This window comes from Vanessa atalanta, chromosome 16, assembly GCF_905147765.1.
Source record: "Vanessa atalanta chromosome 16, ilVanAtal1.2, whole genome shotgun sequence".
Taxonomy (NCBI): domain Eukaryota; kingdom Metazoa; phylum Arthropoda; class Insecta; order Lepidoptera; family Nymphalidae; genus Vanessa; species Vanessa atalanta.
The window spans coordinates 7,779,783-7,807,689 of NC_061886.1; the positions used below are offsets into that span (position 1 = coordinate 7,779,783).

General features: G+C 33.0%; 1 protein-coding gene across 1 annotated transcript; it reads left to right on the forward strand.

The window, feature by feature from the left end:
* Positions 1–239: 239 nt before the first annotated feature.
* Positions 240–27,677, forward strand: LOC125069947 (runt-related transcription factor 1). The gene is made up of 5 exons (XM_047679575.1): positions 240–422; positions 679–895; positions 17,236–17,433; positions 26,863–27,024; positions 27,170–27,677. The coding sequence occupies exons 1-5, from the start codon at positions 240–242 to the stop codon at positions 27,664–27,666; spliced, it is 1,257 nt and encodes a 418-aa protein (XP_047535531.1). The 3' UTR covers positions 27,667–27,677.
* Positions 27,678–27,907: the final 230 nt, after the last annotated feature.

Here is a 27,907-nt window from a genome sequence, read left to right on the forward strand (position 1 = left end):
TATCTCAGTACAGCTGACTCAAAGCACTGAACTAAATAAGCAAATATAAACCTTTTAATTTCTTTTCAGGTAAAATGACGACGGCCTCAATCTATAGAGTAATGCGTTTCGAAAACTGTGATGTAACGTATAACATCTATCGATGTCCACCTGAAGTTATGTGACAGATATTGTGAATACTTATAGACTACTTTTATTTAACAATAAGTTTTAAATGTATACGATATAATCTGTGGACGATGCATCTATCGAGTGAAGTGAGTTCGACTACAAATGGGTTGGGCCATGAGGCGCCGTCTTCTAGTTATGGTAACGCTTTGCCAAGTCAACCGCTGACGGCAGAGCTACTGGCAGAGAGAACGCTGGAAGGTCTGCTAGCTGATCATCCCGGCGAGCTAGTCAAAACCGGCTGCCCTCATGTAGTAAGTTTTTTTTAGTTCGAAAATACAGAGCGATTCTTCCGATTTAAATAATAATGTTAAACAATATGATAAAACGCGATCGACTAAAGAAAAAATTTGTTCTTTTTGCTTCTAAATATGGCTAATTTTTTAGTTGATATAGATTTTTTTTTTATAACGTGTCCGCTTAGTTGATAAAGCTAAAAGGCCGTCGCGTCGTTTTGGACATGTGATTCTATTAATTTCTGAGTTCTGAGTAGGTATATCTTTGTTTTAGGTTTGCACAGTATTGCCACCACACTGGCGGTCAAATAAGACGCTACCAGTGGCATTTAAGGTGGTAGCCCTTGGCGATGTTGGTGATGGCACGTTGGTGACTGTGCGGGCTGGCAATGATGAAAACTGCTCTGCTGAATTGAGGAATTGTACTGCAGTGATGAAGAACCAAGTGGCTAAATTTAATGACTTGAGGTTCGTCGGTAGAAGCGGCAGAGGTAAGTCTAATCATAATTGGTGTAGTGAATTTTAAATTTTCTAATTTCTACGTTACTTAGTTGTTTCTGGTAAAGGACTCTGCAAAATCCATGTTGAACGTCATGCCACTATTAGCTATTAAACCAACTCCTTGTAAATTATCCTCGTTTAAGTTGTTACCCACAAAGGAAATGTGGTTTATTGTGGTTTTTTTTTATTTTTTCTTTTTTCTTTAGGAAAAGTGTAGTTTAGTTTTTGTTTTCTTATACTTTAATTTCATTTATTTTAATTTTCGTGTGCGCGTGTATTTGTTTATGTTCACTCAGTAGTCAGGGGCCATCTGAAAATCAGTGTTGTGCATTAGCACAGCATATACTGAGATGAATCCCTTGCTACCTACACTGTTTTATTATATTGAATTGTTAAACATTTTAATGTATATTTAATAATTGTTTTTCTTGAATTTAATTATTTTCTTGTGTACTATCGTTGTAATGTATGTATATGAGTAGCAAAAATAAATGGTTTAAATGGTTTAAAATGAGCATCGACTATCAGGTAGCTCATTTGTCTACCTACATAATTATATAATACATAAAAAGTTAGAAGGAAAATTCGTAAAAAAAAATATTCAACCTTTGGCGATCAAGAGTACTTGTTAGAGTTTACTTGAATTAAGTATTAGTATTAGTTTGATATTTTAAATATCTTTCTTTCTCTTTTCCTTTCTAAGAAAATAATATACGGTCATTTAAAGCACGCAGGTGCCAAGCTTAGTCAGACAGTTCAAACTGTCTTATCGTGTTTAAATCCACTTATCTCAGTAAACTGATATTCTAATAGGTTCTTATTACTAGTACAGTTTTGTGCAAGCTTGTCAGGACAGGTACCACTAGTCAAGTCATTGTCTGTTATTTTATAGACAAAGAGCAACGTTTTTTTTAGGACGTGTAATTCTGTTTCATAACATGCACTAGGGCTTTAACACCTTAGTAATAAAAATGCAAAAAATAATATGCGTTCCCTTGCTCTGTGAAAAAAACAAAAATAAATCTATCGCTCGGGAACCGTACATTTTTTCGCGATAAAAGCCTATTTACTATTTCAGACTATAATATATTTCTGTACCAAATTTCATCCAGATCCGTTCAGCCATTCTGGCGCGATTAAGTAAAAAACATCCATCCGTACATTTATATCATTAGTAAGATTAGGAAACAGCAATAGTCAAGTGCCGAAAGTGTTCGACTGCAACCCGAAAATTCGATTCCTCGAACGCACTTCTGATTTTTCGAAATTATGTTTTATCTCCAACCAGTAATGGATCTGTTTTGGTGAACTATGACTTTACTAGAACTATTCCAATACTAAGAGGAAGGCCCGTGACCAGTATTAATAGCTCATTTATTTTTTATTATTATATTTATTTAAAGTAAAGAATTTTAATACTTGCAATGGTTCAAATAATAATGAAGGATACCTCATGGTTACTTACAACCATCACGATCACAAATAATTTTAGGTAATGTAGGTAAATCAAAGGTAAGGTAAAGTTGCTAAAAAACATTAAAATCACGTTATATTTAAATATCTAATCACTTCTACAATTTAATTGTGCCTTTACTAACTTCAAAAAAATATATTACTTAATTCATTGAGTTTCCCTATTTAAGACCCATTGGAACTTTTAAAAAACCTTTATATCACTGCGTGTTACTTGCACCGAAAGGCTTAAATATAAGTGTTCATATTTCTATTTCGGCCTAGCCATAAAAGCGTTACAGACAAATAGACAGACGGACAGAGTTACTTTGGCATTTACATATAGACATATTTCTTAGGTTAGATTACACCGCTTAAAATTTCAATCGATCTATTTGCTCATTCTGCCTTCATGTTCTGAATTTAAATATATTTTTTTTCTAACTTTTTAGCTCTGGCTTGGGAGTTCTTTTTTAAATTATACAATATTTTTTAAAATAATAAATTCATATTACCATTTGACGAAGAGCCTTATTAATCGAAGAGACTATAACTAACAATTAAATATTATTAAATATTCTTTTGACCTAATTAGTTGATTAATGAACATTAGAAATGAAACGATTCTATAGGAATGCCATGCCAAATTTAATTTATACAATGATATATATTTCAACACTTTAAAATTAACAATCATTGATATAATAATTTCATAAGTTCAAAATCCGTAAAGTACCATGGAGTTTTTATAAACTAATTTTATTTATAATGTTTTTGTTTTTGTGAAAACAACGAGAGATAACTTGGAAAATTAAGAAAAAGTCTTCTACTACTACACCTACTTTATTTAGTAGTTTGTATACTAAAAAATACTTCGAGACAAATTAGGAATTGGCATTTTTATAAGCTATATAATATATTTTTTAAATTCAATTATAAAGACATTTTTTTTTTTAATTTCTTAATAAATTTTATAAATTAAAATAATACTACTTTATCATACATCTTACTCGATATAAAAGGGTAGTTTTTATGACTTCAAAAACATTTTATTCGAAAGGGCGAAAAGGGCATTATAGTAATTTATAAGGCAATCGAATACCCAATGGTTTGCTCGGAATCACCTCAAGTGTAGACGTCGCAAAATCGACTTATGTTGAACACAATTGACCGGGTTATACTTATCCTAAGTATAACCCGGTCAATTAGAACTAATTCAATAAAACTTTTATTGAGTTAATTAGTTTAGAGAAAAGTTAATATCTTAGATGAAGTTATTTACATATAACTCTGTAAATTTGTTGAATATTATTTACAAATTAATTAACATTTAATAAACTTTTTTTCATTATATTAATAATGCCTAAAATATTTATCGTCTATGGCTCGTCTAAAATATTTAAACTTTACAACTTAACACAAAAAAAATCACTTCAATCCGTCGGGTGGCAGTGAAATCGTAAAATTTGATAAAAAATCCATACTCAAAACATATTAAATATTTCATACGTTCGCTCCGTACATATATCTGAATGTTTACGATAATGCAGACGTCTTCTCATAAAAAATCCCCCCTCGAGTGCACACTCAAAAACAAAGCCCGTGCGCCTTCTCTGCTGAATATTTCAACAGGTCTTCTCTTTGTCGGAATATTAAGTCAATGGGGGTAATTGATCTGTTAAGATTCAACTACATTAGGAGTGAGACATCAAAGTTGCTTCGTAACGCTATCACACAAATAGGTCAAAATCATTTCGATATTGTTTGCGCAATTTACATTCATCCATTTTTGATGGTAATTCTATATTCGACAGTTAAAATGTTTTTTTTTTTATTCGGTTTAGTTAGTAAATATCAAGCACGTGCATAAAAAAAGTCTACAAATAAGGTATTTAATTATACAATATTTTATTCTATACGAGATGATATTCAGGAACAACAAGCGTGTAAGTAGTTAGTATTTAGAGCTTTTCATGCGGTATATATGTGCCGTGCCATACCGTGCCGAGATGGCCCAGTGGTTAGAACGTGTGTATCTTAACCGATACACGTTCAAACCCAGGCAAGCACCACTGAATTTTCATGTGCTAAATTGGATATTATAATTCATCTCGTGCTCGATCATGAAGGAAAAAATCGTGATGAAAACTGCATGTGTCTAATTTCAACGAAATTCTGCCACATGTGTATTCCACCAAGCCGCATTGGAGTAGCGTGGTGCAATATGCTCCAAACCTTCTCCTCAGAGGGAGAGAAGGCCTTAGCCCAGCAGTGGGAAATTTACAGGCTGTTAATGTATGTTAATGTAATGCGGTATTTATAAAAATTGTATATGAATACGTATATATGTGTATAGTTGACAAAAAAAGAGTAACTACTGAGGATCTTGTAGAATTTAGTACCAGTGATACTAGTCGAAAGTGTTCGAATATCGATTAAATATTTTATTTTAATGAAATGTATTTTGAAGTCGGCACTTTATTGTGACAATAAGATTTGTTTTTTCCAATTATTCCTTCAAATAGTTCAAAAGTACAACTATTGAATCTGCATTGTATGACCAATGTAACATAAAGTTTTTGTGAAGCTACTACTGGTTAGCTTCCGGTAGAAATTAGAAAGGCTCCTACTAAGGCATTGTTCAAGCGTCGTTTACAGGATCATCTTATTAAAAACCTCTCTTAAGTGAAAACCTAAAAACTATTAAACCTCTTTCTTTCTTCTTTCTCTCACTACGCTGTGTTTTTAAAATTTCTATTATGTCTGTTAATTATAAATGTGTATTCTCATGCATATATATAATATTTTATCTATGTTTCTGTTTCAATATTATTATTATCGTATTTATTGTAAAATTTATTGTTACCGCCTTCATGACTTTCTGTTTGGCCTAAAGGTTGACTGGTAGAGAATGCCTTCAGGCATTAAGTCCGCCTTTTGTTCTAACTTTTGTTGTTGGTCAATAAAGTTTTTAAATAAATAAATAAAAATAAATTCTCTTTAGAAAATTCGGTAAGATACATAGCGTATACTGTGTGTTTCTTGCGATATGAGAAACTATTCATAATGTTTGATGTATTATAAACATCGATATAATGAAGATTTTTCTTGGTTTTATTGAACGTTGTCCACGAAGCGTCCTGATAAATCGTAGCCTATACCTACAGCTTAAATAATATACACTATTAAGTCCTGTATGTTTGGATATCATCATGTAAAAGTACAGAATAGCAATATGTCACTTGTAAATTGTTTTCTGTTCCGAGTGTCTGATAGACCAGAAACTAATCGCCGGTTTAATTTAATACGCATTTAGGTTTAACCGACTTAAGTCTAGTACTTTAGACGCAGACATTGCACTTATAGAACTTCGCAATTACGGATCTTCTTACCAAATGAAAATGATACGAAGTATTTAACCCTTTGTTTAGTGAAACTACTAACTTTAAGAAAACATACGGTCTATTAATAGATATACCTGTTGTGGGAATAGACCAGAAACTATTTACTTCGAAATAGTTTTCAAAACAGGATTCCACGTGGCACTACAATTCCATTAGTAATATTATTATTTTTAGAATATATGATAAATTTATTTTACGATCGATTCTTAATTAGTTGATTTTAATTGTTATTACAATTATCTACGTAATAAAGGTGTAAAGTTTGGGTGTAGGAGGTTATCTCTATTATAAAAAATTAGGCCAAGTGCGAGTCGGACTCGCCCGTGAAGGGTTCCGTAGCAGCAAGTAACAAGGTCTATGTTTATGAAATATATTTTTTTATTTTTTCATTTGAGTCCATTGAATGAGGGTAAATTGCGGTTTACGATTTATGACGTTTTAAAAAAAACTACTTACTAGATCTTGTTCATAACGATTTTCGATGGAAGTTTGTATGATAATGTACATCATATATTTTTTTTAGACTTATATTTTCTTAGTTTAGAAGTTACAGGGGGGGGGACACCATTTTGTAAGTGTCTGTTTGCCAAATTATTCAGTTTAGAAAATAAATGATATTAGAAACCTCAATATTATTTTAGAAGACCTATCCATAGATATCCCACACGTACGGGTTTGATAATTTTTTTTTAAATTTCAATTCTAGGTATCCCCATACCTAGAATTTACCAAAATTTACTGTTTTTTTTCTATTTCTGTATGAAAATCTTAATGCGGTTTACAGAATATATCTACTTACCAAGAGCCAACTGTATAATTCTCATAGTTTCGGAAAAAGTGGTTGTGACATACGGGCGGACAGACAGACATGACGGATCTATAAGAGTTCCGTTTTTTGCCTTTTGGCTACGGAACCCTAAAAAAGAAAGTAACAGCCTGTAAACGCCCACTACTGGGCTTAGGTCTTCTCTCCCTTAGGAAAGGATTGGATGTTCTCCAATGTAGAATGGATATATATATATATGACAGAATTTTATTGACATTAGGCACATGCAGGTATCCTCGCGATTTATTTCTTCACCGATTTATGAACACAAACTAAGTACATGAAAGTTCTGCGGTGCTTGCCTGGGGTTGAACCCGCAATTACCTATCAAATCACTGGTTACTCTAATTCCAAAATACCTTTGATAAATCTTTAGAACAGCTCGACGATGTAAAAAATGTCTTAGATTTTTGGACCTAGTCAATGTTTTTTAGGTGACGTTGGCCACTGATATCAAGTGGCCCATTTAACCGTCTACACTGTATACAGTGAATCCAAAAATCTTTTTACACTTTTTTAATAAGCTTGTTAAACTTAAGACATATCTTGTCATTCGAATTATATTAGTGTCTGAAGTCGAAAGTGTTCGAGCAATGTTGGATACAATACAAAATTTGAGACGTGGTCTATTGCCGTCGGACTTGCAGCAAGCACAATGTCGCTCAACGTGCTTCGAAAAAAGTATAACTCGCTATTTTCTTACGCGACCGAAATGGTAATGATCTTAAGTAATGCTAATGTCGCAATGGGAAGGTCAAGGTCTGATAAATAACGACAAAGAAAAGTCCTCCAATTGACGTCACGATTGCCATAAAAGAGAGTAGGTTCAAGAAGACTATCTTAATAGTACATCGTGAAACTGTTGGAATGTTAGGGAATATGACAAAACGAAGACTAATTAAAGGTAACCTGTCGTACAGCAGTAGACCTGAACCGTTGATGTATGGATGAATATTCCTGCTCTATTCCATTAACTTTATTAAGCAATTCGAAGCCTAAACATATTATTGTCATGCATGTATTTATATTTGAGATTTCAAATTCTCATATTACAAATACTATGAGACATAGATTTATGACAAACTGTTGGCAGCATGTAACTTATTACGAGTAGGGGAAAGGATGAACTATTTCCATTCAATATTCAAACAGAGAGCATGTAAAACTTAGATGCTTAGGGGTCGCGAACGGAACATCGAACTGTAAACTCCGTCTCATATTCAAATAACAGGGAGCTAACGAAGCGGGGTAACGGAAGCAACATCAACAGTGGGGGGAAGAAACTTCGCCATGTCTTATTGTCATATGCATACATATCTTCTACTGAATATAGAACAAAATCAGAAGTGTGAATATGATGTTAGTTGTCAGTACTACAAACGCAAAATGTTGTCTGTAAAACTGAAGTTAAATATTAGGAAATAAACTATTTTATGTTCTGTAGTAAACTAGTAAAGTACACGATTTTTAGATACGACCTTTTGTGTTTAGCAGCGCTGTGAATTCATGATAGGCTTCAATTACAAGTTTTTACTAGCGTCATTAAAAAAAACTATCATATTCCACTCTTCCACTATATCTATACAAACAACACGTAAATTTGTTACTTTATTGCTTTTTAAAATAAAGACAAACTACAAAGCTTGGATATTTATAATGCAGGTAAGGGAAGTAGTTGCTAAAAATAGCGGTTTTGTAATAAAATGCTATAACTATACTTACTAGCTATAGAAATAATATATTAAATCATGACTATGAACTTAATCAAATAAATACAAATGAAATTTAAAAATAATTACTCAACAAATCATGACCGCGTGGAATGGTGACAGGAATGCTAGCAAAATTTTTCCTTTGTTAACACTTTTGTTATCTGTAGTCCAATTATATGAGAAGTCACTTCGTATCACACTCGTGATATAAATAATGACAATTGACTTACGGTGATACGCCATTTTGTTATATGTATCCTATAAATTTCATAATTTTATTATAGTCAATGTCGCATATCACATTTTGACATTACACGCTCGTGATCTGCGGTGAGTTTCGAGTTTCTTCTTATAGAATAGCCCTACAGTTCAAATATACCAATTAGAAACGACATTTAATTGAAAATTTATTTCTGAAATAGTTAAAGAATATGTTTGTATAAATTGTGAACAGAAATTGTACTCGACAACATGAACTGTAAATATAATCTGAGATAACTATATCAAGTATTATTAGTATTTTTAAAAACAAAATCTGTTTTGCCTGTATATAATGTTTGACAATACAATATTTTGTCTTCTTTAATTGAATGTGAAATGGATGAAGATAGAAAGAGAAGTTATTGCTAAACTAAACACCGTATGCAAATAAGTTCGTATCTTTCTTTATTAATTCTTTGTTTTATTCCATAAAAACCTACATAATGTTTTATAATACTTTACAATATCTAGAATCGTTAATCATCTTTACGGAAACCGAATTTTGTTGAATAGTCAGCCAATTTGCTGTTAGTGAATTGATGTTCCGGAAATAAATTCCGAATTAATGATTTCGATTGGTTCGTTAGTTTTTAAGTTAAACGGCGTTCGAAAAATTTTAGCTTATTTAAATATCAGGTATTAATTCTATTTCCAATGATCGAGATATTGGTTTATAATGACAATATTAGTTGAAATTATACACTCGAAATTATGTTGCAAGTTGTATTTTTAAAATATTTCTTGATTATTAAAATTTAAAAAGATTGCTTAATGAAATTTGATTAATAATATAAAGTTCGATTAGAATACTTTTGTCATATTCACAATCGTATGCAATTAAAAAAATAATAAAAAAAAATGATATATAAGCCCTTATAATTATCTATAAGTAACTTAGTCATATTTTTTCCTTTCCAAGCCGTAGGTTACTTTTACTTTGCCTATTAGTAAGTAAGTCTACGTGATCTTCATTGAATAAATAAATTAGAATTTTTATCTAACTGATTTTCACCAACCCGCATTCGAGCAGCGTGGTGGAATATGCTCCAAAACCTTCTCCACAAAGGGAGAGGAGGCCTTACTTAAATTTCCTACAGCTGGGCAGCAGTGGGAAATTTACAGGCTGTAATGTAATGTAATGTAATGTAATCTACCTAATTGAGTATTTTGATGGTATCCAAGTAGTATTCTCAAAAAAACATCGAATAAATTTCATTTTACAAGTCAGTTCACATTACAGGAACAGACAATTGATTAAACGTTTTGTCGGATAACAAATATTGCTCTAGGCTCGCTCCTCGGGGCCTTAGCCGAAGTCGGTCTTTTCTACTGTAATATGTCGGTAATAATTCAACTTTTGTTAGAATAATATATCAATATACTACATGTTGTGCATACACAAAAAAATATAGAATGGCGTTTTATTAATTTATTTTTAAAATTAATAAATTTCAATTAACACTGAATCTTTTTATTAGTCGTGAAAACCATAGATAGGAGACAATAATTCTAAAATCAAAAAAAGAGTTCAAATTGCTTATTAAATAACATTTTGATAATCCAAAGTTAATATAAATATATTTCCAATGGCGCGTCTATAGTTTACTAATACTTTTTGACGATATTTAGAAATCGTTGGAAGACAAAAGAAATTTTGTAAGTCTAAAAGAAGGTAACTCATTAACATTTCTTAAAACAAATAAAAGCTTCTGGCCGGCGAGTGTACAAAAAACCAATATAGCCCTAAACGGGAAAGTGGAAAAGAAGTTAAGAGGTGTCTATTTGTCACGTTCCTTCGTGAATAACGCTCTGCTTTCCAATTAAGGGTAAGCGCTCTCTTTGTTTATCTTAAATTGCGAGAAAATCTCACTCAAATTATCGAGCTAAAGGACCAAGGGGAGATCGGTAGAACACAACTTTTGTTACGACTCAGTATAAAAAAGTTCCCTGATACTGACGGACAGGGCGCGGGGAATTTTTAATAAGCGAAAAATTTAATGAGGGCCCTGAACGGCCTTGCTCGTCGGTTTTCGCGTGTCAGCTTTACTTAAAATCTAAGGGATGTCGGGGATGGTTTTTAGGAGTTTTTTTGGCCCTATCTAATTATCTATTAAGTTCTTCATTAAATTTAACGATTTATCATTTTAAGTCTTGTTAATCTATGAAGATAAAGATTTACATAATTATTATGTAACTTTAAAATAAATAGACACATATTATTATTTTATATCAGAAAGATATAATGAAATCAAGAGTATATAATAAAACACATGAATTCTATTTATAATATATATTTAGCTTTGAGTTAAATTAACGTTAGTATCTAGGAATCAGAGGTAAACGAGATCGTCCTTATTATCTCCCTCGCAATAAGGGAGCAATTTACTGCATCAGTAGTCAGAGGCGACATCTGCTAATCGATTGATTGACCCCGCTTTAGAGCCTTCGATAAAAAATTATGGGGTCTAGACTTTAGGTCCTTGTATTTATAGTTAATATTCATGTTTTAAAGGTAACTCTATAGAGTTAAAGGTTGCACAAATAATATTAAGACTATTTTTTTAACTTAAATACTTGATATTCTTTTTTATATATTGCTTCTTTGTTCAAAGTTCATAGTAAAATACGCAGAATATTGTACGAGTGATGTTGATAAAAAAAAAAACATAAATACGTATACGTAAGAAAGTAGTGTCACTATTGTTTCGTGTCAAACTAGAAGAGCCTTGTTAGTCAAACATCGTTGGTAAAACGACACAATAGCACCCCTGCCCTCCCTCAGGTGGGAAATTATTTTTGTATGAAAGCGTAAAAAGATCTCCGCCTTACCTTCCGTTATTAACTCGAGAGGTTCCCTTTGATGCACCGCATGGTTACCCCTTATATATCTAATGGTTTTAAATTTGCCTTATTATTAAGGAATGTGAATATTATTTGGAATATAAATTACCCTTTGCAATTACAATTAGCGCACCGCTGAATAAATTTATTTTAAAGGCTTTGTCAGTTGAATATAAAAGAAGGCGTAAAATAAAAACATTTTTAGGAACGTACGTATATTAGATTAGAAGCATCTTCTTTTACATCTATATTATATGTATATATATTTTATTATATTGCTTTTATTAAGGGCCTTTCAGTTGTTTATTTTGTAGTACTATATGTATTTGTAATCTGAATAACAAATCCGTATGAAATAAAAAATGTAAGTAACTCTCTTTACATTAAGGTGTGCGTTTATTTCAATTTTTATTAATTTAAAAGTGGCTCTGTTTAATGAAAGAAATTTATGCGCGGTGATGAGAGAGACTGATTGTTTAAAATAGAGGGTTCCTTTCGTGAGAAAGGGAGGTAAAATTTCCTTTGGTGGCCGTCTTTTGCAAGTTCTCTTTTCCGTTTTTAATTATTGAACCACTCATTCCTAATTATTATTATTAGCGCTGGGGAGTGGTGAAAATTGAGGGTCTCCGAGAGTAATATTGACCGCTCGGCTTGAGGTGCGTCTCGGGGGAGTTTTTTAATTGTACACGCTTTTGACTTTTCTCTTGTTCTTTTGAGACGCTTCAATAAACTTGAATTTTATGGTGTCTCGATTGTAGACGTACACTTTTATTACGGGGGCAACTTCACGCGCTTGTACCTGAGAGTATTGAGTTTAAAAACGTTATATTTAAAGCAGTAGCTCATTTCATTCATATAGAAATATTTAAACTTCTATCATATAAATGGCTTTCACAGTAATCGATAACCCGTGACTTTTTAATAGGCTAGCACGCATTACACAACATAAAGGTCTTCATTCAGATATACGTAATACATTCGTACTCCGCAGCCAATCCGCTAATGTCCCTAAAGCGTATCGGTTCGCATTAGGTATTTTATATCCAAATTGCCGCTCTCTAAGCTTAAAATCCCCAGTAAGCCATGAAACCGAGATCAAAGGAGCTCGCTGCCATTACGATTGTGGCTCATTTTTTATTTAGCCGGCGGAGAACTCTTATCTTAACGCCCCCGTCTAGTTTATGACGTTATAAAGCTGATTTTTAATCTAACGAGAAAATTGCAAATTCTATTGGGTTGCCGATTGTGCAGCGTTTTATTTCAAAGTTTAATTCGTATTTAACTATATAAGTAGGTTTATAAATATATAGTATAAATAGATGGACATATAACATTCAAGACAAAGCGATAATTGAAATAAGTTATTGTCAAAGTTGAGCTATTTAGTTGGATCTTAGTGATTTTCTCGTGTGTGTGTATTCAGACATTGTTCTTTTCCAACATATTTTACTAACTTAACTTACTTATGTGTGCGTTAATTTCTGCTAATGAATGATTGTAATTCAGTTTTATTACGTAGAATAAATTAAATGTTTTCAAATAGAGGAAGGTAATAAATTCGGCTTCATACATAGAAGGCTTTTTACAATGTATACAAAAAAAAAACATTCTTATTTGTACTTACAAAGAAAAACGTTATCAAGCTTACATAGTGTACTTTACTATATTTACCTTAATTCAAAGCTATGTTTATGTATTTACAGATTTTAAAAGAATGTTGCTTAAATTTGAATAATAATATTTGATAAAACCGTAAATACAATATTATTAAAAAACATTATTACAGAAGCTAAACCTTGCATGTAATGTAATATTGAATTTGTATTTGCTAAAACCTGTTTGATCTTGATCCGTGTTATACGATGCAAACATATTTTTATGAAGAGTAGCGCCCCTCGGGATCAATATCCGCAGTTTATGAAGTGTCGCACGTGCAGCCTGCAATATGTTCACGGCTGGGGAGACGAAAGTCTTTTTATGAATAACTTCAATGATTTATTAAGTGTACGCTCAACGCATTTTTCTGTGTGCCCTTTGATACAAATAATTCTCGGGAAATGGTGTGATTCGGTTGAAAGTCAAGGGCCTTCGAATAATTCATATATTTAGGGATATATCGTTTTTAATAAAACTCGAACACTTTGAAATATTAGTGACTGCATCATTTTCTTTTTATTTTATGGTATAATAATATATTGTAGTTCCTAGTCTATAAGTTTAATATATAAAATAAAGATAACAAAAAAATAAAGATAAAATAGATTGACTGCTAGGACGTTTTAGATTCTCAACGACAATTAATTATTTCATTGTGAATTGTCGCGCGATCATTATTATATCTATTTAAAAATATTTAAAATTGACTCACTGTCATAAAACGGACAGCCTAACTCGGTAGGTCTAATAGGATGAAATTTTGAACAGATCCTTATGAAACGTCGATGAGTACTAAGAGAGGAAAAATATGATTTATTCAAATATGAAAACAGAAATACAAAGCACTCTTGAATCACCTTGTTATTGAATAAGAAGTGAAGCCAACACGGGTTCGGAATTTAGAAATAATTTAATGATTATAAGCAAATATATAACTCGGTCGCTCACCAACACATGAGTTCGCGAGGAATAAAAAGATGTACTAATGTACAAATTAAAACTTATTTGCATTTAAAAAACCCAATTGATTTAAATAAGACAATGAGAATTTAAATCAATATACGAGTATAATAAAGAGGGAGAGCCCAGATAGGCGAGTGGTTACCCCGCGTGTATCTTAACCGATGAAACAGCACTTAATTTTCAGCTGCTTAATTTTTATTTATAATTTATCTCATGCTCGACGGTGAAGGAAAACCTGCATGGGTCTTCTTTTAATGTAATTCTTCCACAATGTATATACCTTCTCCTAGAACGGATAGAAGGCAGCCGTGGCTTAGTCCAGCCGCGGGATATGTATGCTGTTACTTGTTGTTTACTTTTATAAGAATATATACAATTATACATATATTTATTTAATAAAGTATTATCAGATTGGAGGCAAAAGGCACGTCAGTCTAGATAATAACCACCACCAGACACCAAAGTAATTGATTAGTTTTAGATATATTAAAATATTGTTCTTAAAATTTTAATTGAAGTACCTATATATGCATGCAATTTTTTTTAAAAAATAATCTTAATATTGTTTTGTGTAAATGTATTTTTCAATCTAATAAAGGTTTGATAGACATCGGGTCAATATCCGCTTAAAGAAATGTATCTTTTGGTAGACAGCCAACGGCGAAGCATAATACCTACCTGTTTTCTCAAACTTATACAGTATTTTATTTCTCGACAACTGATTTCGACATATTGACTGAAGATTATTTATTAAATGCATTATTTTAACAACATTCCTAGAAAAAGTGTTTCAAAATAATATAACTATTTATATTTTGGAAAAAAATCGATTAACGTAGTTTAATAACTCCAATCGATTAAATAGTGGGTACCTGTAAGTTTTATACGGTCACCAAGGCTCGTTAAATCATCGGCGTGCATTAGTAAGTGTTTAGGTCTAAAAGTAAGTCATAGCCTGTCAATATCTCACTACTGAGCCAATACTTACTTTCCTTCTCCTTTGAGAGAAGGTATGTACCTCATTCCATTGCCAAACAGTAATACTCAGTATAGTTGTGTTCTCTTCTCTCGTCGTATTCTCTGGGTACCCCTCAAACCGAAACCGGTGTAACACATTCATTGGTGTTTTAAGGAACGATTAATATTTCTTACTGACTACCATATCATAAAAAACCACGTTGCTCCGATGCGGTCGTTTATTATAAACGTGGCAGATTTTTATTCGATATTTCCTCAGAATATTTTCCTTCATTGCCAAGAACAAGATCAATTTTAAATACCAAATAAGCACATGAAAAATCAGCGGTGTTCATCAGGGTTTGAACCTGCAATCTTCGGTATAGTTGATGTTTTAGCTACTGACGAAATAATAAACTGAAATTTAATCGTATTCACAATAAGTGTCATCATCGAGTTGTCTCTCAATGCGCCGATAAAGCGTACGATCGATGATTTTGAATAACCGAACCAAAACATGGCATTATTGCAATTCAATATGTCACTACCGCAAAACTTTATATGCTGAATGAATGGCATAGTCAGTATCTGTTTACCGCTTATGAAGCCTAGATTGCGACCATGAATTTCACCAGAATTACCATTAGGTATGTGTCGATATGGCAGCGATTGTTCAAACGCTTGCCGCCGTGTTTGCGGCTGCTCTGCGGTGGATGTGTTACGATGGCAATTCCGCTGCGTCATTGCTCCTATTCCCGATACTTATTACCTTAATATTCAGTATATAATCTATAACATAAATTGCATTGCCTCTTTTGTAGGAATAATGTGATTCCATAGTGTAATGGTGCAGCAATGTATACAACTTGTCAAGTCTTGCTCGCGGTTCTTGTTTTGATATCACGATATATTTTCTAAACACTTGTTAAGTGATAGGTTAGGCCGCAGTCACGAAATCGAATCATTTACATTGTAATGAAATGCTTCAGTAGTAACTTAATATAGCAATCAATTTCAGTAACAAACTTATATCAAAACATTTTCGTTTCAAACTATTAATGCGTTAAAACTTAAAGTAATCTTAAAAGGTTATTTATTTTCAAAATTAGATTGAAATTGTTTTTGTAACGGAGTTCAGTGTTTCTCAATCTTGGGTATATTTATATTCTGGAAAAAATTCTTTTGCACCCCGAATTTGGGTGTCTTCGGAACGCAGAACGTGCCGGCACGCGCATTTCTTGGTGACAGCCACAAATCAGCACAGAGTCTTGAAATCTTGACTATTTCTTGCATTTATCTTTCACGGACTTTAGATATCTGAAGAAACTTTCTAATAATTTAAACTATTTTGATACATCTATTGTTTTTTGGTTTTCGTTCATCTATACTAATATTATAAGCATATAAAATTTGTTTGTTTGTCTACTAATGATCCAATTCTATTTATTTTACTGGTAGAATATAATATTATTACATTATTAATATATTACGGAACAAATTATATTTATATCATATCGTTTTCTTTATGCCGAGATTCAAACCCAGGCAGGCACCACTGAATTTTAATTTATGTTTATAAATCATCTCGTGCTCGGCGGTGAAGGAAAACATCGTAAGGAAACCTGCATGTGTCTAATTTCAACGAAATTCTGCCACATGTTGTATTCCACCAACCCGCATTGGAGCAGCGTGGTGGAATATGCTCCAAACCTTCTCAAAGGGAGAGGAGGCCTTTATCCCAGCAGTGGGACATTTACGGGCTGCTAATGTAATGCTAATGTTTTCTTTATTAATAAAATGCACCCATGCGAACTCGGGTCGTGATGTTAGTGTGTTATATTTATCTAGACTACATGGTTTTGTTTGCGTATAGCGTTATTTAAATAAATAGTAACAATTGATACCTAGTAAAGGTCATTTAATCCAAACTTAGTTCACGGTGAAGTGAACTTTGCTTTATAAATTCTATCAAAATTTATGTATATAGTCTTAAACTCGCTTAACTGTAATATAGGTATGTAATAACAAAATTAGTATTGGGGTATTATCAGTACATCAAATATTGTTTTTGTTTCTGACATAATTATATATTTTTTAAATATTACATAAGTACTTTCTTTATTAAAAACAAAAGAATATGCAAAGACATCTGTCTGACTAACAAGGTTAGTTCTTTTTTTGGGACACAAAACAATTTTATCTCTACGCCAATAAACTAGAAATTCGTAAAAATAATTGTATATTTATTTTGTTAACAGGAAAATCCTTTACGTTGACGATAATGCTGGCGACGTCACCACCTCAAGTAGCAACCTATCAGAAGGCGATCAAGGTCACAGTAGACGGTCCAAGAGAGCCTCGCTCGAAGACCCGTCATCATGGATTTCACCCCTTCCATTTCGGTCCACGTTTCGCACCAGATCCACTTATGGGGTCACTACCTTTTAAATTATCAGGTAAGGATGATCATTTTTAACAAGAATAGTTACAAATGTGTACAATACTAGGTACAATAAGTCTGGGTAGATCCACCCAGTTATCAGACAAACCGTAGTACTCAGTATTGTTGTCTTCCGGTTTGAAGGGTGAGTGAGACAGTGTAGTTACACTCAAGCACAAGGGGCATGACATCTTAGTTCCCAAGGTTAGTGGTGCATGGGCGATGTAAGGAATGGTTAATGTTTCTAACAGAGCCATTGTCTATGCGCGATGGTGACTGCTTACCATCGGGTGGCCCATATATCCGCCTACTTAAATCATTAAAAAAAATATTTTTTAATTATGGTTGTAAAATTAATATCAACTAATTAATGAAGTGACACAAAAGAAGGAGTTTGTAATTAATTCAGCGATTGAAGTTACGTAATAAACGTTCTTGAGAATATTTGAGCAATATTTTCTTATACAAAAGCAATATCACGAGTCTAAATATTTATGATATTAGGTAACTTTTAGACGACGATATAAAGATGAATAGCATCAGGAAGGCGGCGTGCTCTCGACACGATCCGCACACTCGTGGATATTAAATTGTCACCGACCGTTGTCACCCGTCGGGTCCGACGCCTCAAAAGGGGATTTCATTTGGCCGAAAAGTTCTGCTCTGCTATTAATTATCTATTTCCTTTAACCCTCTTTCGACACTTCCAAGATATTGTCCTTATAATTTTTGTTTTGCAACAAATGTTTATGAATTAATTATTACCAAATGTTCTCCGATTCTTATTAGACTCGAATAAAGAGTAGATATTACAGAGTACAGGGCAATTTGAAAATATATTAAGTATATGCCTAATCTGACTATTTTTATTTTCACGGCCGTAACAAAAATAGCGTATATAGGAATAATACATACATTGAAATGTTGATATTTGTCCATGGTATGATTTTGACGTATGACGTATTTCCCTTCTCGTGTGGGCCTCGGCAACGTGTGTAACTTTAGTGCGCCGCGCCTAAAAGTTAGCTAGTGTAACGAACTATTATGCTTCTCCTATTCTACAACCCTTGGCTTGTGTTCTATGAAAGCTCATAAAACCTTTGCTGGTCACACGTCTAATCCCTTCAGCCAGTCGTCATTCATGTTGGAATGTCGTCCCATCAGTGGGATTGTTTACTTTTAAATTGCACCTGTTTTTACATCTTCTGCACAGGTGAGAATAACCGCCATTCTCGATATCGCTCAAGAGGACTTCATAATCTAAGTAATTTTTTGAGGTTTTATTAAAATCTTTAAAATACATTTTTTAAATATAAGGAGTAATAAAAAAAATGTAAACAATGTATATTTTCTCCGACTTCGATAATAGTAAACAGTTATTACAAATAAAAATACTACTGAATTTTGCTTTTAAATGTTTGCTGAAATACATTCTTGAGGATATTTTTTTATGTAGATTTGTTTATTTTTATATTATTTTGATAAAATTGGATTGTTATTAAACGGCTATTTTATAAATCGTAAATCTGCGACGCGACGTCGCACCGTCGCTCAGTTGCGACGTTGCTAAGCATCACCTTACTTCGTCTTGTAAAAGATTATTATGGTGTTTCAAATGTAGCTTTACATAATATTAAATGTTTACTTAAGAGCTTGAATAATAAAACTAAATGTGTTTCTTTTGTACTAGAATAACCAATTTTTTATTTAAGGCTATTTTCGGCTTTATGAAAAAAAAACTTGAGTATAATTATCATGTTAGACTTGAAATTTTAGTATTATTTGTATAATTAGCAGAAACCTCGCATAGATTTTGTAGATTGGTGTGATACAGGTGGAATACACTACACTATTTTGTTTGTACTTATTTGTATTAAAAAAAAACGCCTTCTCAAAATATATTTTTTTACAGTAGGTGATAATAATTATGAATTCAAGGTATAACTTCATAAATGTCTGTCAAACCAAATTATTTCTTATGAATACATAGGCATTGAATTTTGAAAGCTATATGTCACCCTTCATTTTCTAACATCAACAAAACACAAACTGAAATTCCCTTTACTTACTGAACTTTCAGTAACGTAATCTATTTGTAGGTACGTGTAGTTGTCACCTCTATTGTATCGAGGAATTTAGTGTAGGAGACGCAAGTGGTAGGCAAACCTCGTTAGGACGGGCGTCAAAGGCCCCTAACCCAATTATTCACCTCTCTTACTACACTAAGAAACGAGAATTATAACTCCACATCGGTATTTTGTAAGTCACGTAACGTTTAAAATTCGATAAAAATAATTGTAATGTTTTAATCAAACATATTTTAAATATGCTTTTATTTATCATTTATATCTTAGCTGTTTACTCTTTATCTTTATTTAGTTTTATAATGTTATTTTTTTAATTTTGCTTCGTGTTTGATTTTAAGAGCCACTAGTGAATTACATTTAAGTGTTGCCAGTGAAAAATGGCGCTTATATACTTGATCGATATACGACTATTTTTGTTCTACATACACAACTATGACGTAGTTAGTAGGTATTTCGAATGGTAAAAGTTTCTTTGCCATTTTTTATTATAAAATTTATATTTTATGCTTATTACTATGTATATGAAAGTTTAGTATTAATAAGAATAGTTGTTTCTTTTATATTCTACACACTAAAACCTCCTTCCTATTAGTATGATTAGAATTATATGAATTCGTCAAAGAGTATCTGAAAATATCGCGTCTATAGAATCATAGAAAAAACAGTGAATCAGAGAATAAATTTCAAATCAGTTAAAATGATTTGATTACGGAATAATAATAAAAAATTAAAATAGCAAGCAGTACTAACAGTTATGTACCTAATTGAGAACTAAGTTCAGTGTTTAATAAAAATAATTAGTCTACTTTTCATGTTTTTTTTAATTTTGCCTTTAAATATGCCATCAAAATAGATTTGCATTCAAATAAAGTATTAAATGCATTGTCAATACAATGATTCTATTCATTTTCTTTCAAGACTAGTAAGTGCTCTGTGCAAACACTTCAATACGTAAATTCCGCGAGATCCGCGGCAGAGCAGCGTGTCGCTGCCCTTTGCACCAATAACCCTTCCGAAATCATGATAAATTATCCACACTCACGTTTACGCACCGCGTTCTAACTTCTTGGTACAGACCTAAGAATATGTGGATACGGTTATTTTCATTCCTTCTCAAAGAACATTGAATGATTGAATGTTACGGAAACGTATTTGTACGATTATGTAAATCACACATATTAGGTCCGTTAAAGTATATTTCAGTAAAAAATATATAAGCAAGTTGAATGCGCCACTGATTCAGTTTTATAGCATACATTTTGTAGTTTCTTGGTAAAAATAAAATTATAAAAGATTAATTTATTATTCGGCTTTCTGTTGTCTCGAACTGTTCGCTGATATATTTAGCACATCCGCGTCACTCACGTCGCGCGTCGCCGTGTGAGCGCCACTTAAAGTCGCAGCTTTCGCATTATTAATGAGGGAGCCTTAGAGAAAATTAAATATAGCATTAGGCCCGGAAGCCCGGGATTGAGGGGGGAGAGGGGGAAGAAAGAGTAGGGGCATAACCCTTCCGCCCACCACGCGACAATGCGGGTGCATAATTACGCATTTGTAAATTTTAAATGTCCCACCCACCTCATACAGCCTTTTGTACGGCGTGATTCGCGCTTTTACCGAGACTTTAAACGCTTTCAAATGAATTCGTATGATGATGACGCGAGCTCGATTAACTCTAAATGCGAACAATTTTCACGACGCCATATACAATATGCTTTTTATTATGCACGGAAGATTCATAATGGTTTTATAACATAAATGATTGTATTAACGACTGCTCAATTTTCCAACAATTGTAAAATATAATGAAAATGTATCAATCATGTTTTTTTTTTTTAATTTTAAAATGACTTTATTGAACATAATAGTGTAGTCGGTACATCATACGGACTTAATCTTTCCTTCCCCACTAGTCAACCTTTAGGCTAATCTGAAATACATACAAGATGATACTATACTGCAACCACTATTAAATTAAATAGAAACTACAACTATAAAAATATAGGTAAATATTATTGTTACAAAAGTAGGTATCTTTAGTACATTGGTTGACATTATGAAATGAACAATTCCGCTAAGTGTCGAAACTTGCCGCTACTTTACAAGAAAAGGTTAATTAAGCTAAACAAAAAGGGGTTAAACAAAATCAATAGAGGCAAATTCATTAAGTGTTAAGCAGATTGAAGTCCAACATGGCGCGCAAGATGGCGTCGGGTTAAGGCGCGTTGACAAAGCGGCGTCGTTAGTTCGCGAGCCCTCTTATTAACCTTATGATGTACGGGACGCATCAGTCTTGGCTTACGTCAGTGGCATCCCACGGTTTTACTTAAACTATAATATAAATTGGGATATTATTGCGTTTATCCTTTAATTGTAAACTTTGTCTGGTGAGTTGAGAGAGTGAGATGTTAAAAGTTTTAAGAAAAAATAGTTATGAATTAAGATTTATTGCATCGATCGTTTAATTTGTCTAGTATAACTAACAGGTACATAACGCCTGATGAAATGTGATGATGGAAATTCTGCCACATGTGTATTCCGCCAACCCGCATTGGAGCAGCGTGGTGGAATATGCTCCAAACCTTCTCCTCAAAGGGAGAGGAGGCCTTTATCCCAGCAGTGGGACATTTACGGGCTGCTAATGTACATAACTGAAAAACAATTCGATATTTGTATGATCATTGAACGACAGAATATAGGTATATAATTTTTTTTTTTCAAATCATATTTCGTAATTATTGACTTTTAATAATAAATAAACAGACAAACCGCAGGATTCGATAACCAAGGATTGCAAAATCTTAATCGAAAATGGTGGATTTTAATTTGTTAGTTTACTACTGTGTACTACTGAGTTTTCATGTGTTTTATCTGTGTCTATCATTTCCTGTTCGGCTGTGACCGAATATTATGAGAAGTCTTCATGTTTCGAAGGTAATTTTCAATAAGTTTGTATTTAATATTCATTTTTAAATTATTCTATGCCTTTTAAGTCAGAATTAATTAGTTCTTTTTTTCGTGCCTATAAATTCAAATAAGTACATGTTTATATATAATATGCAGGCGGATGATCAAATGGGCCATCTAATGGTAAATGGTGACCGCCCATAGACTGTGTGTGCTGTAAGCAATATTAACCATTATTTACATCACCAATGCGCCACCAACCTTGAGTACTAAGCTGTAATGTGTAGTTACACTGGCTCACTCACCCTTCAAACCGGAACACAACAATACGAAGTACTGGTGTTTGGCGTTAGAATATCTGATGAGTGGGTGGTACCTATCCAGACTGGCTTGTACAAAGCTTTACCACCATGTAAAGTTTATTCAGAATTCAAACATTGCGTTTTGTTATTGATTGTCAAAATTCTACAACCGGTTCGGAAAACGACACCTCATACTTGAGGAGAAGCGGTGAAAGAAACTGCGGGAATTATATTTAAATACATATATTTCTGTCTGATGAGAGTTAAGTGCCTAGCTGCCATAAAAGTCTCTTAACGAAATCAATTCTCACAGACTACAACATCTCAAGATTCGAAGGGATGTAAGATAATTTCTTAAAAGGCTAACCCTTTTTCCTAATCACTGTGAAGGGTCTCAGTCGTTAAAAATTCCCCTAAATCCGGGACATCGGAATCACACTAAAAACGATAATACTTTTATCTACGTAATCCCGGTCGTCTTCACGGATTAGCGCTGTTGAAAAGCGTCAAAAAAAATGCAAGAGGCAATCTAGGAAATGGTATTAAAATGTTTTGGTTCAACCCTCTCGCGTCGCGGCTATTTTTCAAACTGGGAAAAAATCCCTTCAAACGGAGTAATGTAGCGGACTGGCACGTCTTCGGAGGCGCGCCGCCTCGTTGTGCTGCGATGTAAACGTTTTGATACTTGTTTTGTTATAAATAATATTTATTAATGCATGTTATTTTATTTTATGAAACAAGTACTTTTGATAAGTTCTAATGCAAAATTTATTGTTCTATGTAAGGTAATTAGCAAACAACATTTTCGCATTTCGCAAACGTTAGATATGTATATATATAAAGACTACTTTGAAAAGTATTTATATAAGTATAAATTAAGAAATCAATCAGATTCCTTTAGAAGAAATACTTTTCACAGTTCCTCTTTTTATAAAACTGTACACAAAGAATTTGAATCGTATACGTTTAAAAATATATAATAATTTTTTAACCAAATTGTAAACATGTAATTTTGTTTATGTGCTCTATACGCCGATTACACACTATGAACACAAAGCAAAGTATTCCAGCATTTTTAACGAATGCAAATAGTCTGGCGCTACCCTTTCTTCTGCAACTTTGAACAGCAAATACGAAATGAAACAATGCCCTTAAGTTTTAGAATCGAAAACTTCGACTAATATATTCTACGTTGTTTGTGATAAATTGTTTTTACATAAAATTAAAAAAAGGGAAAGAACGTTTTTCTATTTACTTATTTCAAGGTCAGACATTTTATTTAAAGAACGCTTATAAAATTCACTCAGCCATGTAAGTACGCATGTAAACACGGTACCTGCTTTAATATATTTTGCCTACGGTTGTTAATATGAACGACCTTATGCTGTTTAGTTTGCGAACGTCGCGCCCCCTCATTACGATGTGGACACGACGATGGATATTCTAATTACTGTGTACAGAACCTTGTATTATCACACAAGGTGATGTCTATCAATATGTTGTGTACAAACATGCATAATAATATAAATCTTACCATTAAATAAATTAGCGTAAATATTCGACACTCGTTTACATTTTAAGCGTGTTACTGATATTGTAAATATATTAATTATTTATAAAAAAACATGGGACAGTCTAGCCTTATCTTGTTCAGGAGCTAGGACTAAATTGTGTTGTGCGTAATTGTTCCTTTTTTACTATAAAGTTTTATTATTATTTTTTGAAATCCGTATTTTAGTTAAAATTATTAGTATTTTGAATAAAGTTGAGCTATAATCAACAAATTCAATTACACTGCTCAGCCTAAGCCTTTAATATGTATTGAATAACGTTGCTACACTTCCTAAGTCAGCTACGATTGACAGATTGAATTACAATGCGTAGCTTAAGTCTTTCAATATGCATTACTAAGCGTAGCTACGCTTTTCATATATATAACCGATTGAATTTCAATGCGTAGTTTAAAACTTTCAATATATTCACTTAGGTTATAAGGCGTTGGGACACTATTCAAGGTTGCGTGGCAGTCTACAGTCTTACTTGAGAGCAACATAACATCGCCATGAGCTCATGACGATGTTATGGTGCTCTCTTGGTATAATTGAAATTAACTTTGTTTTTAGATCGAACTAAGAAATTAAGTAAATTAATTGAGATTACATATAATTATAATAACAATACTAAATATATTTATGTTTTATTGTCAAAAACGAATTAGAAAATAACGAATTTAGAGGACTCTCGTCTTTTTTATTTTTAAGAAAACATTGTCTTACTAACACTGTATGGGCTAGTCCCGAAATGATAAAAATAAAAAAAGTTTATTATTATTAATTTATTTTGCGATTTGCAAACCATTACCGTTTTACCGCTGTGTTACCGCTTTTTCAAATGTATGGAAGTATGAAGGCAAGTAAATAGAGTAGTTTTTATTGTAACTGCAATCGTCCTGCATGTCCTGAGTTCGGTTTCAGCTTATTTTTTTTTTATAATTATAACGTACTTTCATAATATTGTTCTTCCGTTTCTATAGATTTAAGTAAAAATAGATAACATTTTAAAGACGTATATTATATCACACACGTAAGTAATGTTTACACGGTGATGTTGAACATTGTATCCGTCTTTCCGAAATCTTAAATACCAATTAGGCTAACGATGCGAGCCATTACGAGGATTTAAAATTCGATCCAACTCGCTCAACGAAGATTCAATATCTCGAACGTTATCGTAAAAGCTATTTCCAAGGATGATTAAACGGATAATCCTTAAAAAGCGGCTTTTGTCTAATTGCACCCAACTCATGAAGCACTACACCTATAAAGGCTAAGCGGTCGGATTCAAAATAATGTATTTTACATTTTCGTTGCGACGGTATCAGCGACATAAAATGGTCTGTAATTTATTCTATTGCTGAAAGGGTTGGGTTGGCTCGGGGTGGGAATTACCCAAGGTGGGTGCTAAAGGGTTAAGCCGAATATACGGGGTCGCGGCGCCGGCGAACTTTGTTAATTTATGCGCTTAAAAATGTCAACTGGAAATTATGACGCCGAAACACATTTCCTATTTCATTAACGTGTTTATGATGATACCGTTTATATTTTATTCATAAAAACATAACCAGTTACATACTTTTACGTCTTTTTGTTTTCTTTGTTATCTATTTTAACATATCTAAGATTTCTTAATGATAATGATAATTGTTTTATATATATAATATTTTTCTAAAGTGTGTTCAGGACTAACATTATTATTATTATTCTTTTCATAATTTCTTGTGGTTATTCTACCGAATAATTGTTTGTACATGGAGAAACAATTTGAGCATATCATATAATTTCTTATCATAACTAAGTGCGTTTTTGTATCTAGACTACGATTAAAAAGCGTGAATTAACTTTTGAATCACGTTAAATTTATACGAAATCGACTTTGGCGCTGACTTATATTTAATGCGCTTATACTCCTAACATTCGAAACCCGATATCAATGAAGGTGGCAACAATTGAGGAGTGCCGCGGCGGAGATAAGGCGAGGATTGCTCGTTCTGATGAGGGAGGCGGCTCATTATTTAAATACTTTGACGAGTGCGTTAAGTAGTAAGCGTTAGTAGAGCGCGGCTCTTATTGTTCTGTTGATTGAAATGTTTATACCAGTTTCAGAAATGAACTGGCGATATATAAACTTTTACTTTTGATATTAATAGCGCAGAATACTTTCATGACTATGACGTAGTAATATTCAACATAACTTTATGAGACAGATAATTGAACAATAAGTTCTGTCATAAAATTAGCGTTATGACTCAAGTTAACGTTAGTAGCATGAAGCATCTTGTATTCACATAAATTTAAATTCATATATCTTCATTCAATATAGAAGCATTACATACTATTGATAGTAAAAACAAAAGACTATCACCGTTCGAAGAATAAATTGCTCAGACCAGAGAAATACGACGAAAAAGCACACGATTTTTTTGTTAATATAAAAAAAATATATAGTCAATTTTCAATATTGGAAAGAAATAGCACGGACATCGTTTAATTTCCTACATGTGATATTGTTTAGATAGTCCACTAATTTTAGGTTTTTCTTTTTAATTTATCAACTTAATACCGTAGATTCAGTTTATATATTTTGTTTCAGGTATAGCTCATCAATTAGCTGGTCTGCCCGGTGGCGAGTGGGGAGCGCTCGCTCGTCACTATCCGCCGCCGTTACTACCTACACATGCCCATTTTACACCACATGTCCTACCACCAGCGCACGCGCAACACCACACAGTCCCACCACCGCCACATGAAACAGGTCAGTTTTACTAGTCTGTGAATATTTATTATCTACTTATAACCAGCAGACAACTTTTTTCATGTAAAGTAAAATTTTTAAACAAATACGAGTTTGTTTAATTTATGATGATTAGTAATTAATGGAAAATTAAAATCTTTCCCAGATTTAGCATCAGATAATCCAACTACGATGCATCCTCACAGCACTACTAGTCCCGTTAATTCAAGGCCAAGTTCACCGCAAGACGATGACGATATATCGGTTACCGCTTCCAGCAGCCCGCCACCTGATGATCGTCCAGGAGCTTTTACTTCAGTTACGAGGCCGAGGAAACCACTTCAGCCTCTTCCAGCACCATCTAGTCTATTCCATAGCGCTTTAGCAGCGCAATTATTCCTTAACTCGCCACTCCTTCCAACACCACCCGCTTGGTTGTACTCCCAACTCTACGGAGGCTATGATTGGTGGCTCAGACCTCCACCACAACAAGACGATTCAAATTCAAGTCCCGATAGAGAAGAAGAAGCTGGCTCCACAGCATCCAGCTCGACGAAAAAAAGACCCGCCTCACCAGAATGGACGGACCAAGGTGTTAGAACTCGCAGCAAATCATTAATAACTTCAGAGCGAAGACCGGTCGATGTGTGGCGCCCGTATTAATAAGAGTTTAACTTGAACAAATTACAGGAAGTGTTGTATAGTGTTGGTGTACTGACCGTCCGGTGTGCAGGTGGACTTCATAGTAGTGGTACGTAGAACAAAAATGGATACGAATTCGATAAAATAGTGATAATTGTCGATAGATGTTTTTACGTTAGATAAATGAATGTGAATTTCAAATTGTAATGTTTTAATTATTGTTGATTGTATTATAATGCAAGGTCTGTAAATAAAGTTATTG

Bases quoted from the DNA above. Each gene is read 5' to 3' on its own strand.
- LOC125069947 (XM_047679575.1), top strand. From the start codon at position 240: ATGCATCTATCGAGTGAAGTGAGTTCGACTACAAATGGGTTGGGCCAT. The intron at 896-17,235 runs GTAAGTCTAATC...TTTTGTTAACAG, and splicing joins CGTCGGTAGAAGCGGCAGAG to GAAAATCCTTTACGTTGACG. The intron at 27,025-27,169 runs GTCAGTTTTACT...AATCTTTCCCAG, and splicing joins ACCACCGCCACATGAAACAG to ATTTAGCATCAGATAATCCA.